Consider the following 16,534-nt stretch of genomic DNA (forward strand, 5'->3'; position numbering starts at 1 on the left):
CTTTACAGGAAATTTCAGTTGATTATACAATTCAGAAACAAGAAGATTATGACCAAGAGTCTTCCTCATCTTCATTATTCGTACAATAGCAGCATCAATCTGATATTGCCTGTCCTGAAATACTCTTTCAGTTGTGCTGACCTGTTCCTCAACCTAAAGAGCAATACAACACCACAAATCATATCACCCTCTGTTGCTACTTTTTATTAATTCTATCTCTATAGTTAACCTTCACAATAAAATGAAGCTCTTATTTGTGCATTCTTATTTATCTTTGAGACAGATGCATGCATTACTGCATTCCAAGAGCTAAGTGATTTCTGAAGTGTACTGCTAAAGCAAGTAAAAGAGAAAATTCAGGATAATGTAAAGGAAAAAATGTGTCTTATATTATTTGGTAAATAAAAGTAAATCTTAGAAACTCCCTTAAGATTTTTGAGAGAACCCATAACACTTTGACAGCCCAAACACAGCAGTGTTTTGTGTCAAACTCCAGTTTGACTTTGAGGGAATTTAATATGCAAAGGCCAAAAAGAAACAAGTCACTGTTAATTAGAGTATGTCACCTTGTGTAAAGAATGGGAATTCAGATACAACAAAAAAGGTTTGTTTTCACTGCAGGATCAGGGACAACCCTAACTTTGATAGCCTTCTTACCTGCTAAATATAGAAATGACATGGTGACATTTGATTCATGAGTTCAGCAATATCACAGAAACTTCTAAGATGGACTGAAACATCTACAAGATCCTTTTAGTTTAATATATAGACATTTAAATTTGCAAGCACAGGAAGCAACCTAAGTTGTTTTCAATTTCAGTGATTTTAAAGTCTTTATTGCCTCATACAGCTCTTACTAGTAATTCTGTGAAGGGTCCTCCTGACTACTCTAAAAATTAATTATAATTTGAATTTAAATATTCATTTCTTTATATGCAAAAAATACAAGAGATTACGTCTTTCCATATGGGATATATAAACAGTTAATACATAAACTGTTATATAACAGTTAATACATAACTGAATAAATGCAAAAAGTACGTACTGTTTCTTTCATTTGAATCTGGTTGATCTTTATTCTAAACAACTTATGCTTGAAATCACCATTAAAGAGGAATTTATCTCCATCTTCTACATCCTTGCCCTTGGGATTTTTAATCAGTACTCGTGCTTTTCCACAAGCTAAAGACTGCAAGGTTCTTCTTAATTCACTGTCCTCTGTGAAGGAGTTCAAATATGGGAGAAAGCAGAACAAAACATTAACATCAAGAGTTTTATGGGATTAATCTAGAAATAAATTGAAAAGCCAGTGGTTTTATGTTAATACTTTCTTCTAACTAAGTTCCAATTAAGAAGTAGCTCACAGCCTTCAAACCTGGTCTCATCTTCCACAGGCTGAGAGCATGCACAGATTTATATAGATCAGAAAAAGACAGATTTATGCTCATCTCAGTGAGTTTTCCTTCCAAAATAGTTTCAGAAAAGATTTCACAGTAATACAAACTTAATTTTATTGCTTTAGTTTTGTGTGGTGGTAACAGGACTTTGGAAAAGAAAAAGTCAGCGTATGACAAGAAACTCAAAACCACCTATTTCAAGATTTGATCAGTGTTTTTATCACACAGCAAAGAATACATAATCAAATAAAAATACAGAAGTCTAAATTGACAGGACAAAGTTTTGTGGGAGGGTAGAGCTGACAGCTATTATAGTCAAACTTTCCCAAAAAGGGAAAGTAGTAGACACAAGTGTGTGAGGAAAATTTTATCTAGTAATATTTAAGGCTAAAAGCATTAAGACAACATAAAATGAAGTCTTAAACATTCTAATTATGTTGCAAAGTCTTCTATCAAGATTTTGCATTGAAACAGCCTCTGCAGTCTCTAGAATACTTTAGTCACACTATAAAATTATCACTGAATGTGTTGGATCTCCTGAACAGAGCTTTAGCCTAAAAACTGAAAGAAAGGTTTTGCAATCTAGTGCTGAAGTACAGCTGAGTAAAAGATTAACACTATTGCTATTTTTAAAATACTTTAAAATCTGAGCTTTTACGCAGAGCAACCTTTTCCTTCTTTTAATCTTCCAACTCTTCCTTCTATGATTTCTTAAAAAAACTCTTTACACAATGTGGGCTAAACTGGCATTTATGACATTTGAGACATTTTGTGTGTTTCAGCCTCAGTTAATGCAGATTGTTGAGCTGTGTTTTTGCCTGAAACAAGGCTGCTGTTAAAACACTCTGGAGCTCTGCAAGTGAAGTCACAGGTTACAGCATGCCAAAGGGAAGGAATTTACAATTACCTATCAATCCCTGAAGTAGAAGTAAAAACCACAGCTCCTTGAGGCTCCCTTAACAGGCAAGTAAAAACATGGAATATATTTGGATAACATATCTTGAAGAAGCACAATCAGAGAGAAGGTGACCATTCTTTCTCTGAGTAACAGTTTATGCTTTTTCTCACTGTCCTAATGTACCAGGGACAATCTCATTAAAGAGGCTGATGAAGATTTATTGTAACAGTGATTGGAAAACACAAGTTCCAACCATGGTCAGTTAATCCCTACAGGAAAAATGGAGAGGAACTTGTAAATTTACAAGATCATGTAGTGACATGAAAAGGGGGGAATGGCTTCAAACTGAAACAGAAAAGATTAGGTATTAGAAAGAAATTCTTTATTGTCAGAGTTGCAAGGCACTAGAACAGGTTGCCTGGATGCTCCTTCCCTGGAAGTGTTCAAGACCAGGCTGGATGGAGCTCTGAGTAACCTGGCTTAATGGAAGGTGTCCCTGCCCAGGGGATAGGGCAGGGGGTTGGAACAAGATTCTCTTTAAGATCCCTTCCAATCCCAGCCATTCTGTGATTCTATGCTATTCATCCTGGCCTCACAGGAACCCCATGGACTATGAGCTGTCCCTTACCACCTGAATTTTTATACTACATCTCCAAAGGGGAGAGAAATACAGACATGGAGATCAGTGCAAAGACATAAAGGTAGCTCCCAACTAGCAACTCCAGCCATCTGCCTTAAAAACAGTCTATTGAATTCCTTATTTTGTGCTATAATGGCATGGATTTCCATGCAGCAGATTTTATCTGTTGCTGTCAGGCAGCCAGAATGCCAGCTCCAAGGGACAGCAACCCTTGAGATGAGAAAGCAGGACCTGGATCAGGCTTGCATGAACCTGTGTTTGTTCTGTAAACAGGGTGCTCCAACCTAATGTGCCTCTCCAGACTATCCTGATGATTATTATCACTGGCATGGATTTTCTTCAGCTCCCTTACTGTTAAGGGAGAGGATGACTAAGTAACTTGAAGCACTGACACTGAGACAATGGAGCACCCAGGCAGTACTTCCTTCTGCAATGCATCATTCTGAACTGCAAGGATTCTTGGTATCCCCATTTAACAGTCTTTTAGTAAATATATTACAATATTTTAGGACTTCTAAGGGCTCAAATACTCCTTCAGATACTGCTGTATTAGGCTAATCTTAAGTTTCAACACATGAAGGACTACTGGGTATAAGCTGCTGATTGATGCCAAAACTGCAGAGAGTAATGATGACAGTGTTCTTGCTGTAACTATTTCAAGAGAGTGTAAGAATTTGGGGGAAAAAGCTCACCAAGGAACATAAAAACACAAGACAGACACTGCAGATGGTTAAAGAGAAAACTGTACTCTTCCTCAGCTTTGTCCTTCAGGTTCAAGTGCAGAGGCAGAAAGCTACAAAGTACAAACCCACCACACAGTGCTGCTCTGAACAGATCAGACCTGCTGTGAAGGGGAACCCCAGCGACAGGAATGGGCAACAGGCAGGTGAGCTCTCAGAACAGTTCAATTGAAAATACTCTCTTAAATCACCCCCAACTGAGAGCATTCTAAAGCAGGTAATTTTCAAAATCTAGTATGTGAAACTAAACGAGAGCAAAAATAATCTGTACACACAACAGTGTTTATCACCACTTACATTTTAAGAATTGCAGTGAAACATTTTGTAAATCTAATAGGTTGTTAGTACCACATGCCACACAGCTCTCACTAGTAATTTTGTGAAGGGTCAATTTTACACACCAAGAAAATACACTAAGAAACACCTGCAGTGTGTTCTCATCTCTTTTGGTGTGTGTATGCTTTTGGCACATGAAGTTTGTCTTAATGATCGTGAAAAATTTCTTAAAATTAGGCCTTCACATACCAAATCATAATTGCCGATCACTTGATGAATAAATTTAAAAATCAGAAAGTGTTCTTCCTACCTACACCAGTAGCCATTTTAATTTCTTCAAAACTGAATTCATCTCCTTCGTTAAACATAAGCAATACTAATGTCTGAAAGAGCGATACTTGAAACTCCTTCTTCCCCTAAAAGAGAAACAACACATAATAGATAGAAATAGATTCAGAGAATTTTCTATTGTATCCCCTACAATTGACAGTTACAGAAAGTATACATTTATTTTTCTGTTTCTAGAAGAATGGATATGCATTTTAGAATGCCTGGCACACAGAAGAATTTGCCTGAATGGAGTATTGGGAAAATGGGATATTTATAAAATCTCCTTTTTTTTGCTGCTCTAACAGTAACAATACAATACATAGCAAAAACTTGTTAGGGTGGCCTTGTATGTAATGAAGTGAATCCTTCATTTTAATTACAATATATGACATTTATGGTGTTGCCACCATCAAGAGTGAATTTGTCTAATTAACTCAAGTTAATATTCAAAATGAGTTAATAAAAGAATTCAAGGAATTCAAGAATTTTTGTCTTTGCTGTGGCTTAGTGAAGCTGCACTATTACAAGGTAAGATACTGCATGAGACAAAACAGAACCACATGAACAAACAGTGCAGCTATTTAACAGTTAAATATTCAACAAGCATTAAATTTTAACCACAGCCATCACATGACTAACACCCTTCAGTCTCTTTATGTATGTCAAGCGTACCAAAAGCATCACCAGGATTTCTACAATCAAAACAATCCCAAATTACAGATTAAAAATGCCGTATTCTTTCTTGTTTTTATTTCTTGCTTTATTACAACTTAATTTATTGGAATGAGAAACAATTCCTATCAAATATTGTTGTCTTGTTAGCTAGGTGGTATTTCAGTTTAATAAAAAAAAGCCTACTTTCTGTACAAAATAACAGTACTGAATTGTGATTGTTCCTCCACAAAAATATTACGCAACACATGATTAGATTCCAAATAATTGACTTAAATTTTAACCTAACAGGCAAAGCATTATGTAAGCAAACTTACTTCCTTAAATTCTCCCTTTAGGACAGCATGTCCTAAAGTGGTCTGCCACTGAAGTTTTCGACCACTATGTTTTCCCAGGTAAAAGGTTTTAAATACTTCTTGAAGCTTTATCATCTATTAAGAAAAGAGAAAAAAACACTAGCATTATATCTTGCAGTGATACCAAATGATTTCACACATGTAATTTCTTTATTCTCTTCAACCATGTTTCATAATAGGTTCTTTTATGGGAAAAATTTAAACCCAAAGAGCAAAATTTTGCTCTCAAGTACACTGGTACTACTATGCATATAAGAAAGCCTCAATTCAAAAATAACTGCATTTTCCTTGGGTTTTTAATTTCCTTGTTTTGAATAACAGTAAAATAAACTGCCTGTAAAGGGTTTTAAACCTCAAAAGAGATACTGGTTTTGTCCCTGACTTGAATCTGACCTAGAAGTCATGGGACAAAAAGCATCCATCTCACGCCTTTATACTGGCTAGTACCATCTGCCCTTAAGTTCTTCCTGTAGTTTGTGGATGGAATGGAACTCCAGTCCAATGCCACTATTTTACACCCTCTTACTTCCAACTAAGGGGGTTCTACCCCTCCTTTTTCATGATGTGTTGCTCAGGTTGGACCCTTCAGAAGTAGTCTGCCACAGAGGAAAAGACACCTCAGAAACAGGAGTACCAGAGCTTCCATATCTTCCAAACTCCCATTACCACCTGTGCCTCTGAAGTGCTTTCCATACCTCTGATCAAACAAGATATTGTAGGAAACAGGGGCTCCAAATACACATTTCAACCTAAATCCCTACTGGAAGGAGCTTTGCAAGAATCTCTCAACTTGGAAGCAATCATTTTACAAGCAAATACAATTTAAATGCAGGGGATAGTTTTGTGTGACACATTGCAGGGAAGAGATGACGGATCTTTGAAAAAAGGAACTTGCAAAAACATAACTATTGACTAGTTCAAAGTGCCTAACCAGCGTAGTTAAAGACTGACTAAATTAAGGTGAACTGACCAATTTCAAACTTTTAAGTAACTGACTGCAATGCTAAGTAAGGCAATGATATTATGCAGGTAAAAAAAAAACCCACACTGAGTGAAATAATCATCTGAAAAGAGTGGACTTTATCCACTACGTTCTATTTTTTGCAATTCTGGAATCCTTAAAATTACATAAACGCCTTAGATATCTAGCAGAAAAACTTTAAATTTTTCTGCTAGATATCTAAGGTATTTATGTAATTTTAATAAAGGGCATTAATGCACCCTGTGATAATGATTTCGTTTGGTAAAGTGTATTTAGAAGAATTCAAACACCAACCTCTGAATTTAAGTGGACTTCCATAGGTGTGTAAGTTGGCCAATATCCCATAGTTAATATATTTACTGTCAGGTCTATATTTCCTGGGTCACTTTGGTTCTGCATATACTAAAATAGAAGAGACAAAAATTATTCAAGTATGCTATCTGGATACTAAATTAGAAAACTTATATACTCAAGTTAGAAATTTAGGATTAGTATAACAACTAAAAATTCTTACAGGCCACAACCTTGGTTAGACATGCTCTACCAGAATTTTGAGTAACTATCTAATGACCACTTCCCCAACTTCAAAACACAGCAAGTGGTTGGGAGTACAAAGAAAAGATCAACATGCCTTGAAATATTCTAGACCTCTGTATATAGAGGGTACTAAGGTCAAAGAAACTTTAATCACATGCAGATAAAGCCAAAGAAAAGAAACCATGGCAAGGACTGTAAGATCAAAAGGATCCCCTTGGACTTCTACATGTTAGACAAAACTTTTTTATGTAATTGGAGTAGAGCATCAGTCAGGCCAGACTGCAAAATCTGGGACAGAAGAGTCACTACAGTATTTTATTACAGGTGTTGTCCTGGGTCAGGTCTCTAACCCAGCATCCTGACTTCAGTAAGGCCCCAAAACAAGTACCCAGAGAGAAATGCAACAACAGGGTGAGCATGTACAGTATTTCCTGCAAGCCTTCATCAGTCACCAACAAGCTGGAAACTCTGGGGATGAGATATGCATAGTTTCTGTGCACTTAGCAACCTTCAGGGAGTTTCTCTGGTGTGGGCTGTTCAAACAAATTCATCAGAGCAGCACCAGTTTACCAGAACGAAGGGATACAGACTTCCAAGGATGTCAGTCAACTAAATTACTATGTGGTATTTAGACTAATTTGCTTTAAAAGGAATCAAATAAAATTGTAAAATTATTGTACACAATAAATAAATTCTGTTGTATAAACAGAAAGGCAAGTAGACACTATTACTAGGACTTGCTCAAAAGCAGTTTTGTTTAATTTTAGCTTATTCCAAGGGATAGCACCATTAAATGTCTCCTCATGACTGTGAAAAATTTAGCATACAAAAGTTAATGTACCTGCTTGAACTGTACCATGACATCTTTTGACAGTTCCATGTCCTTGAACATGCCCTCCAGTTTGCTGGTAAAAGCAGCACCACATTCTGTCACACACAAAAAAAAACCCCAAAGATGCCACAATTACAAAGAAGCACAGAAGTTAAGTGATAAACATTTCACCTGAGACAGCTGAGCCACGTTTACCAGGTTACAGAGCACCCACAAATAAGTACTGTTACAGGATTTTGCTCCTCTGTAGGTACATTAAATAAACCAGTCTCATACCTAAGAAGTCAGCCTTATAGCTGTTGCTGAGCATAATGAAAGGTCTGATATATATATACACACTTTACATCCTCCCTTAATATTTTTAAGTTAAGAGCTGAACAGCTATTACTTAAAATTTGGCTTATCACTTCTTAAGAGCATGAAAAAATAGGGATTCCAAATTTGCATGCCAGAAAGTAATACAAATTTAACACATCTGAAGACACCTACCATGTTTAAGCTTTGACAACATGGACTTCTCAGCATCTACTGAAGCACTTTTTCCAACCAGCAGTCTTTTGGCTAAGTCTTTCTTATAAAAAGCCTCAAACACATCTTTCCCTGTAAAAAAATTGAAACAAAAAATAAAATGAAATTATACATTCTATCTGCATCACTGCCCTTCAGGTTTGTGACATAAGCCTTTCTCATGAAAAGCTGATTAGAAGAATATTCATTATGTAGCATTGAAGAAAAACATGTAGACAATTTGTTCTTTTTATATTTTAATAATTTTTAATCTATTTTGCAAAATGTTTACTTATTTCTTTTTATTCTGTCCCAGGAACTTGAGCTGCCTTGTATTTCCTACTGGATCAGCTACAAAACAAATGAAATTACTCTGAGGTCCAGAAGAACATTTTCCCTCCACTGGTCTGATTTATTAAGAAAAAAAAAGGGGGGAAGGTTTTCTAGATATTAAAGAATATATTTTAAAAGCCTGAGGGAAAGAAAATTTAACAGAAGTCTTCTCACATGGTTTGCCAATAGCCTTTTGAAATGAAAGAGTCATATAGATACCCACAAACTTTCACACCTTAAATCCAAACTTCTCCCATATGACAGTGCAAGGTGTTTCCCTTTTAAGAGGAAAAATTTTACTGTAACCCAAGGCACTACTTGTGCTGCCTACAGTAGCCCCTCATAATTCCTTGTGAACAGCTTCCAATTTGGGCATCTTGTAATAGTCTTCTTCCTTCTCCATCCTGTCCTGATGAAATTTTATGAACCAGCTGCATCAAGATATTATCAAAAAGGCCAATACCTAGAAACTACTTACTAATTATCATCTGTTCTTGAAAGAGCTCTTATGTACCAGACAGCTCAAAATAAAATCCATGCTTTTAGCTCAGTAATACAAAAACTATGAAGAGAAAAAGAGTTGGTGAAAGTTTCAGATTAACAAAAATTATTCTCTTAGGCTGACAAGCTGCCAGTACAACTGTTTTCATTCACCATCTCCATCTGACAAAATGCTGCAATTATGATTCAATTATGCAAATGATACTACTTTATGACTCAACTGCTTTCCCATCATATTGTACTTGTTTGGGATTTTTCTGAGGAGAGAACCCCACAGATCTCAGACAAACTAATACAGAATTAGGTAATTCTTGCTATTCCACCCCAGCCCAGGACACACATTCCACCTCCCCCAGAGCAGTGACAATGCATTTATATTGGATTAGACCACTGGTTTTTCTGATAGCCCATCTAGAAAAAAAAATCCTAACACATTCAAGGTTTTTGCTAAGACAGGGGGGATTTGCTAATTCATGAGAGAAATGCATTTCAAAGGCAGTGAAACTCAGCAATAACACTTTTTCCTGTCATTTTGAGCCCTCCTCTGTGTTCCTTCTCAGCTATCATGAGAAAAGAGAAGTCAAGGAGAGTTGCTGGGTTTTCATGCTTTGTACCTACAACATACATAAGTGGACAGCAAATTCTGTACGGTCATTAGAGGAGAAATTGAGGTTACAGCTATGGTTAATTTATGCTAATCTTCCAGCAACACCTCTAACTCTTAGGTCTCCCCTCACAAGACTCTGAAAGGTCTGTAACTTGCTAATCTCCACAGAACTATTTGTCCTCCCCTGTATATTTATTGTGCTTCTTCAAGAGTAAGGCAACCTGAATTAAAGACAGAGTTGAGCAGAAAATCATGCAGAAAAAGATCTCTTGCATTCAGAGGAAAGCAGCCCTGCTAATAGCAAAGGGAACAGTTTTAATTGCATCAACAGTGAATTGCTATTGCTTACCATGAATGAATCTAAATATGATCATTATTTTGTCAAGGATTCTTTCCAGCTCTTCATCAGTTGCTTCTTTATTACCAGCTCTTAACTTGGAATCCACATATTTTGCTACAAATAAATAAAATTAAGTAACAGCTTAAAAAACAGATGTAAAATAACCAACTTAAGCATCTCCTGCTTGAAATACTACTATGTGTTAAGAACTAATATATGTTAAAACATAGGATAAGCACTACATTTTCTATTTTCCCTTTTCCCATCCCTGTGTTCAGTGGAATGACAGAGCCCTACTGTATTACTGGAATCCTACTATATATAATGGAAAAGTACTGCAAAAAGGAATAGTCCAAGGCAAAAAATGAATACAGTATAATAATTACTACATTAGAAATTCCCATATTTTGTGTCATACAACCACATTACTTGTTGAAAGACAATGTTTTGGAAGCGTACAATGTATATGAATGTATTTTATGAGAAACAGAAACAAACAACATAAAGAGGACTATACTTTTGTAGATCTTTACCATGTCCCTCATGCTCCTTGGTAGGAGCATATTAAAATTTTAACAGAAGCAATGCTTTCCAGTTAGTAGTTTCAGAATGCCAGAAATAGGGTTAAGCCTTGAATTTAGCTAAGTATTTATTAAGCCATGTTAGTATCCTTATACAACCTTATGTGTAAGAAGAAAACCTTTGTGGGAGCTGGGACACCATGATCCACAAATGACAACAGCCCATATAATGGCTTTAACCTGTATCACTATGTTGTGCAATCTGTCCTACAAAAAGCTGATTTTAGAACGAAGACAGCAAAATCAGCCAAATAAAGGCAAAACAAAGTACAGAGGAAAAACAAACAACCAAGAAGCAGGATCCTCTCCTGGTGTAAAATGCCACAGCTCCAGTTTTTCAGCAGGCAAGACTGTCAGGATAGCTTTTGCCTGATCAGGGATAAGCTAAAAAATATTTTTAAAGTATTTGTTATTATCTTTCCCCTTAATAAGCACGAGTTCTCCTGTCAAGGTAGTGGGGTTTTTCCCCTCTATTGAAACTCCTTGCATCTGAAGGCTTTAAAATTGTTAACCCAACTTCAGCCTTCAAGACAGATGGATGGGGTGCACTTACTCCTTTCAGAGATATCCAGAACATCCACAGAACTCCTCTACTACCAGAGTTAAAGCCAGTTCCCCTTTACTTGTCACAGCTGCTCTCCCCCTGAGCAGTTCCTCCCGTGGCAGCCCAGCGCTGCAGCGAGCAGTTGTTAGCACCAGGCCCTGTGCAAGCAGCAGTGCAGGGACAGGAGGTGACACAAGCTCCAGCAGCCCCCTGGCAGCACACCCAGGCTCTCAGGGCTGTCCCCAAACCAGTCTCCTAAAGCAGAATGCAACTGCACCACTATTGCACTAGCACACTCAGCAGCATTACCATGCTTTTTATAGATTTTTGAAATATTTTACAGAAAAATATTTGTGTACCTATCAATTCTGCAGGCTTATTTGGTCTCTTGTTGATAAATGTTTCAAAGGACTCCTTCATCAAGTTTATAAATTTTTCATTTTTCTGAAAGCACACTTCTATGATATGGTCCACTTTATCCTTAAAATCTAGTAGCTCTTGCACCATATCCTTGTCTTTTTCAGGATTAACCACTATTGTTGTCCCAAAGTTCTGTAAAACAAACACTTTTGATAGTAAAATACTTTAGAGTGCTACCTATCTCCCCCAACAGACACATTTACCCTTATAAAAAGTATCATAGGAAAATTAATTTATTTACAGAACTGCTTATGACTTCAAGTTTTTAAAAAATGAGATGCATTGACATTCAAAATAAAAACTAGACACACATTGATGGATTTCAAACATTAGTGCTTGATTTAAAGATTATTTACATTTAAGACAAAAGTAAAAAAAATATACAGTAGACATGACTATGATGTGCAAGTTCACAGTGAGATACAGAACTATGATTCATGTAAAATAAATTAAATGGAAACTGCCTCAGAAATGTTAAGTATAAAGGAAAACTTTGCACTATTTTTATTAAACCCACTAGAGAGCTTAACTGATTAAACAGGTAGCAAAACTTTGAGGGCTGCTGCTGAGCCCTCAAAGATTTCTTTTTCATCGAGGGCTCTAAACCAAAATGGTCCTAGCTGACTTGCAGGGAAACAAAACTTTCTCAGGCACAAGAAGCAGCCACAGACCTGACTTTCTCTTCCTGCTCCTGCATTTATTATCTCAGAGACAGAACACCATTTGTCTAATGGATATCTAAAATATCCTGTAAAGGAGGATTTTCACCTACTGGACAATTAACATTTGCTTAGTAACACTGATCAGTGCCCTCGACTGAACAATCAGTTTTCCAAGGTGAGAAAGAGGGCACAGCACAAGCAAAAGCAAAACAGTAATCAATGAGTATATTTTGGCCAACTGAAGTATGTTAGCCAACAACAGTAGAAGAGATGGGGGAAGTTCCTCTCCAGCCTCAGAATTTCCACTGCATTGTCTAATTAGCTACTGTCATCTTTCATGGAGATGTTCCTCAAGTACCATTTCAGAGTAAAGCTGAACACAAGGCTCCCAAGGTACTTAGAACCAACATGTGTATCACAGAATCACAGAACAGTTTGGGCTGGAAGAGACCTCTGGTGCTCAGCTAGTCCATCAGATCTTCCACTTGTCACAATTTCCCCTACATTAACACAACATTGCAGCATCTCACAGTCTCTACCAGGCATATTCATAAATTGCAAGGCTTTCCCCCCCATTCTGAAACAGCAAACCGAGATGCAAAAAGCCAAATGGCACCTCTGAATTCACAAAAGGGTGACTGCAATGGAACACAGAGCCTTACCACAGTAAATTGGCTCACAAGATAAACATTAGAAGTTCTGGAAGGCTCTCTTCACTGTCACACAATGTTTGGAAGGAGATTTACTGACACTTACAGAAAAGGCTTTCTAGGTTTTTGAGTAGGTACACAACCAACTTAAAGCTGTAAGAAGTCTGACTCTGTGAAACACATGGTATGATAATCCAATTTAACAGCTGTTATGAGATTCCTTTCCTTATTCCTTTTCCCATCTTGAACTCCTACTTCTTTCCTTCGACCAGCAAATAGACTTTTCTGTGAGTCTCCTTAGCTCACTAAACCTGGGATTAAACTGACCTTGCCCAGGTATTGTGATAAAACAGATCACAGGAGAGCCTGTGTAGTGGCAGGCAGCACTAGGATTAAGTGATGAGCATGGTCTGGGAGAAAGGAAGAAGGAGGATCCTCCTCAGCCACAGCACCACCATTCAACTGGGCAACACCCTAAGGAATAAACTCCTCCTCAGTCCTGGGGCAGAGGGTAACCATGTTCCATTACCATGAGCTGCAGCACTGGTGGATCATGCTGAGCTCCAGACATAGGTATGCAGAAAATGCACCTCTGGAATGAAATGATATTGTGCACTTAATCCTGAGGGTTGATGAACACATAGGCAATTCAGGGGAGAGCCCTGACATAAGGAATTATCAATTCCAGGGAGAAAAATTGTCAGTGACACTTTCCTGCCTTCATCTTGCAAGAGCACTAGAGTGCAAGCTCTCTGGGGCAGCATACTCTATGGATACTATGCCTAACAAACAAACCCAAACCATCTAAATAGGACTGATGGATTATTTTCAATAGGAGCATTCCCTTCCCAACAGCTTTAAAACCCATCAGCATTGTTGTAGGCTGATTACAAGTAGCACTGCCTAAGCTGCAGCAGAATAACAGGTTTTGCAGGTATGTAAACACTTGAGTGTATTTGCAGCAAAACAACACATAGTACAGTCCAGTATAGTCTAAACGCATGTGCACGTGGTTTTATTTAAAGCAATGCAACCAAAACCATCCTGTATAATGTTCAAACCTATAAGGAAAGCAATTTCCAAGTAGAAATTTAAAACCAAAGTGGGTGTTGCTGTTTCTTATCATGTGATTGTTACTGAGGCAGAAGCATTAACATCCCTCCCCATATTTAGTTAAAACAGAAGTTTGGTGATACACCTATATATTATTCTTGACTTTAACAGAAGCAATTTGTAACAGCATAAATTTTTACATTAGTAATAGATCTTTGACATACCTTGATGTATTCACTCCAATGCTGCAAAAGGATCTGCTGCCCACCTTTTACCCGGCTGAACAGCTGGTATGTCTGGGTCAAATCTGATATTCTATTTTCATCAAGCAGGCTATCAAGCCCTAAAAAAAATTCAATTAGAAAAAAAGGAAATTTGAATACAGTTACATAAATACAATTAGAAATATATTAGAGAATATATCTATTAGAGAATATACTACTATTTCAACTGAAATACTTTCCAACAAGGTGGTGATTGTGAGCCTTTTGCAGAATGGTTATGAAGAGACCTTGACTTCAAGGGTATAGTTTCACCAAGAACCACTAAAGAAAACAGGAAGCTAGATGAAATAAACTGCCCTAAAATTAATGATAAATACTTCACACGATTTTTTCCTGTGGAGCAGGGTGAGCCATGTTTTTAGATTAAGAATGTGCTGGGAACAATCTACACTCCTACCAATGGAATAACACAAGATTAAGATTACAAATTCCTTTCAAAGCAACTTTTGCTTTGTTGATTCACCCGACATGAGAGTAAGCTTTGGGCTAACAAATGGAGAAGTGAAGCCTAAAGAATGTAACAAGCAAGTAACTTCATACACATTTTTTCCATTTGAGAGTATGGCAAATGTAGTTCCAGTGTAATCAGAAGTACTTTGGTGTCAGTTACAGAGGCTTTAGTAATACCAGAGCATAGCATCAAAGATTTATGACATTTTTTTAAAAAACAAAAAGCTTGATTTTACACAGGTTGGGCAATTCTCAACATCAGTATAGCTGACACTGTACAACTGCCCTACTTCACCAAATATATTTTGTAACACTAATTTTTAAATTATATTAAAAACTGATTTGCAAATCACTACCAAATTATTCCATGTTCTGCTATATTCTTCAGCTTAAAAATACTTTCACTGTACATACGTGTACAGTGTTCATACGTGTTCAGAAAGGCAAGCAGTGTTCAAGAACAATGCCAGGTAAACTTCTGTCTGCTGTTTTGAGATTTCCTAAACTTCTGAGATATCAGAAGAATAGACATACTTTAAATGTAAGACAACAGACTACACAGTCCCGAATACAGAGTTTTAGTGCTCTCTTTTCATTGAACATGGAATTAAAATCCTGGAAATCAAAGAACCACAGAAAGGCTTGGATTGGAAGATCTTGTTCCAATCCCCAGCTGTTGGCAGGTTCACCTTCCACCAGATCAGGTTGGCTCCCATCTCCTTCCAACCTGGCCTTGAACACTTCCAGGGATGGGGCATCCACAGCTTCTCTGAGCAACATATTCCAGTGACTCACCAGCCTCATAGTAGAGAAATTCTTCCTAACAACTCAGATCTCTCATCTTTTAGTTAAAACCATTCCCCCTTGACCTATCGCCATCTGCCCCCTCTTTTTTATAAGCCCTCTTTAAGCACTGGAAGGTCACTGTGAGGTCTCCTGGGAGCCTTCTCTTTTCCATGCTAAATAACCCCAGCTCTCTTAATCAAGAAAAGCCCATCCCATTACCTCCTATTCAGTTAAAGACACCTCCTATTCAGTTAAAGAACACTATCTGCTTTATTATAATCTAGATAACAAAATACAGCCTTCCCTCTTCCTCTAATATGAGCTGTGTAACTGAAAAAAATACTTAGTCACACATTTGACAAACAAAAAGGATATGCAGCAAAGTCCTCTGATAAAAGGTTTCACAGAGCTTCCAGAAAGCACTGCTATAGCCTTGGGAAAATCTATTATTTACTCACAAAAAAACCCCCCACCACTAGATCTGACCCCAAATATCTAGTCATCAGCAGTTATACTAATGTAAGGGAAAAAAGGTTTCTTATACAGCCCCTGTATTTTTAAGGTTTTTACTCCTGTATCAAACTGACTACTTCACATTCCTTGACTTAATGTAGAAAACCTACAAAAGGCAGCATCTTCTTCTACTTGAACAGAATACTAAGATGTCATAAGCAAATTAAAATGTGTCCTAGATCAAACAAATACAGAAAACTAAGCAAGTCAAGTGATGACAGAAGCTTTTTTACTATTTTTTCCAGTGGAGACATAGAATGCAAAACCTGATCCAACAATCCTGGAGTCCTGAAGCACAGTAATCAGAGAGCTCAAAAAATGTAAAAGTCTCTCCATATTTACATGGATGGCTCATACACATTGTAAATCAAGAAAAAGTTCAGTTTAAAACAAGACCACATACTTCCTGCTGAAGCCACTTGATAAACAAGCATATCATTGGAAAAGTTACTTAATCATACTTGAATTAAAGAGCAAGCAAAATTAACACATATCAGCAAAATGTAATTATTTTTACCTTCTGTTTATAAGTTTAAGAATAGCTAAGATGAAGTGACCAAGCTTATTTCTATAAATGTATTGAAAACAGTGAAACAAGCCATTCCCAGGGTAGTTGAGATAAAACTGAGCATAATTCATCTTT

At 37.0% G+C, this 16,534-nt stretch overlaps 1 protein-coding gene across 1 annotated transcript in view; it reads right to left on the reverse strand.

Annotated features, from left to right (window-relative positions):
* The window catches only part of CUL4A (cullin 4A), a 34,329-nt gene that overhangs the window by 1,885 nt on the left and 15,910 nt on the right, over positions 1–16,534 (reverse strand). Inside the window, exons 10-19 of the mRNA XM_066545290.1 lie at positions 14,083–14,201; positions 11,433–11,625; positions 9,958–10,062; positions 8,150–8,260; positions 7,670–7,755; positions 6,586–6,693; positions 5,271–5,384; positions 4,262–4,367; positions 1,046–1,218; positions 1–153 (exon numbers count right to left, since the gene is read on the reverse strand). Coding sequence (XP_066401387.1) covers positions 1–153; positions 1,046–1,218; positions 4,262–4,367; positions 5,271–5,384; positions 6,586–6,693; positions 7,670–7,755; positions 8,150–8,260; positions 9,958–10,062; positions 11,433–11,625; positions 14,083–14,201 — 1,268 coding nt within the window. The remainder of the gene's footprint in view (positions 154–1,045; positions 1,219–4,261; positions 4,368–5,270; positions 5,385–6,585; positions 6,694–7,669; positions 7,756–8,149; positions 8,261–9,957; positions 10,063–11,432; positions 11,626–14,082; positions 14,202–16,534) is intronic.

This window comes from Molothrus aeneus, chromosome 2 (genome assembly GCF_037042795.1).
Source record: "Molothrus aeneus isolate 106 chromosome 2, BPBGC_Maene_1.0, whole genome shotgun sequence".
NCBI classification, from domain to species: Eukaryota; Metazoa; Chordata; class Aves; order Passeriformes; family Icteridae; genus Molothrus; species Molothrus aeneus.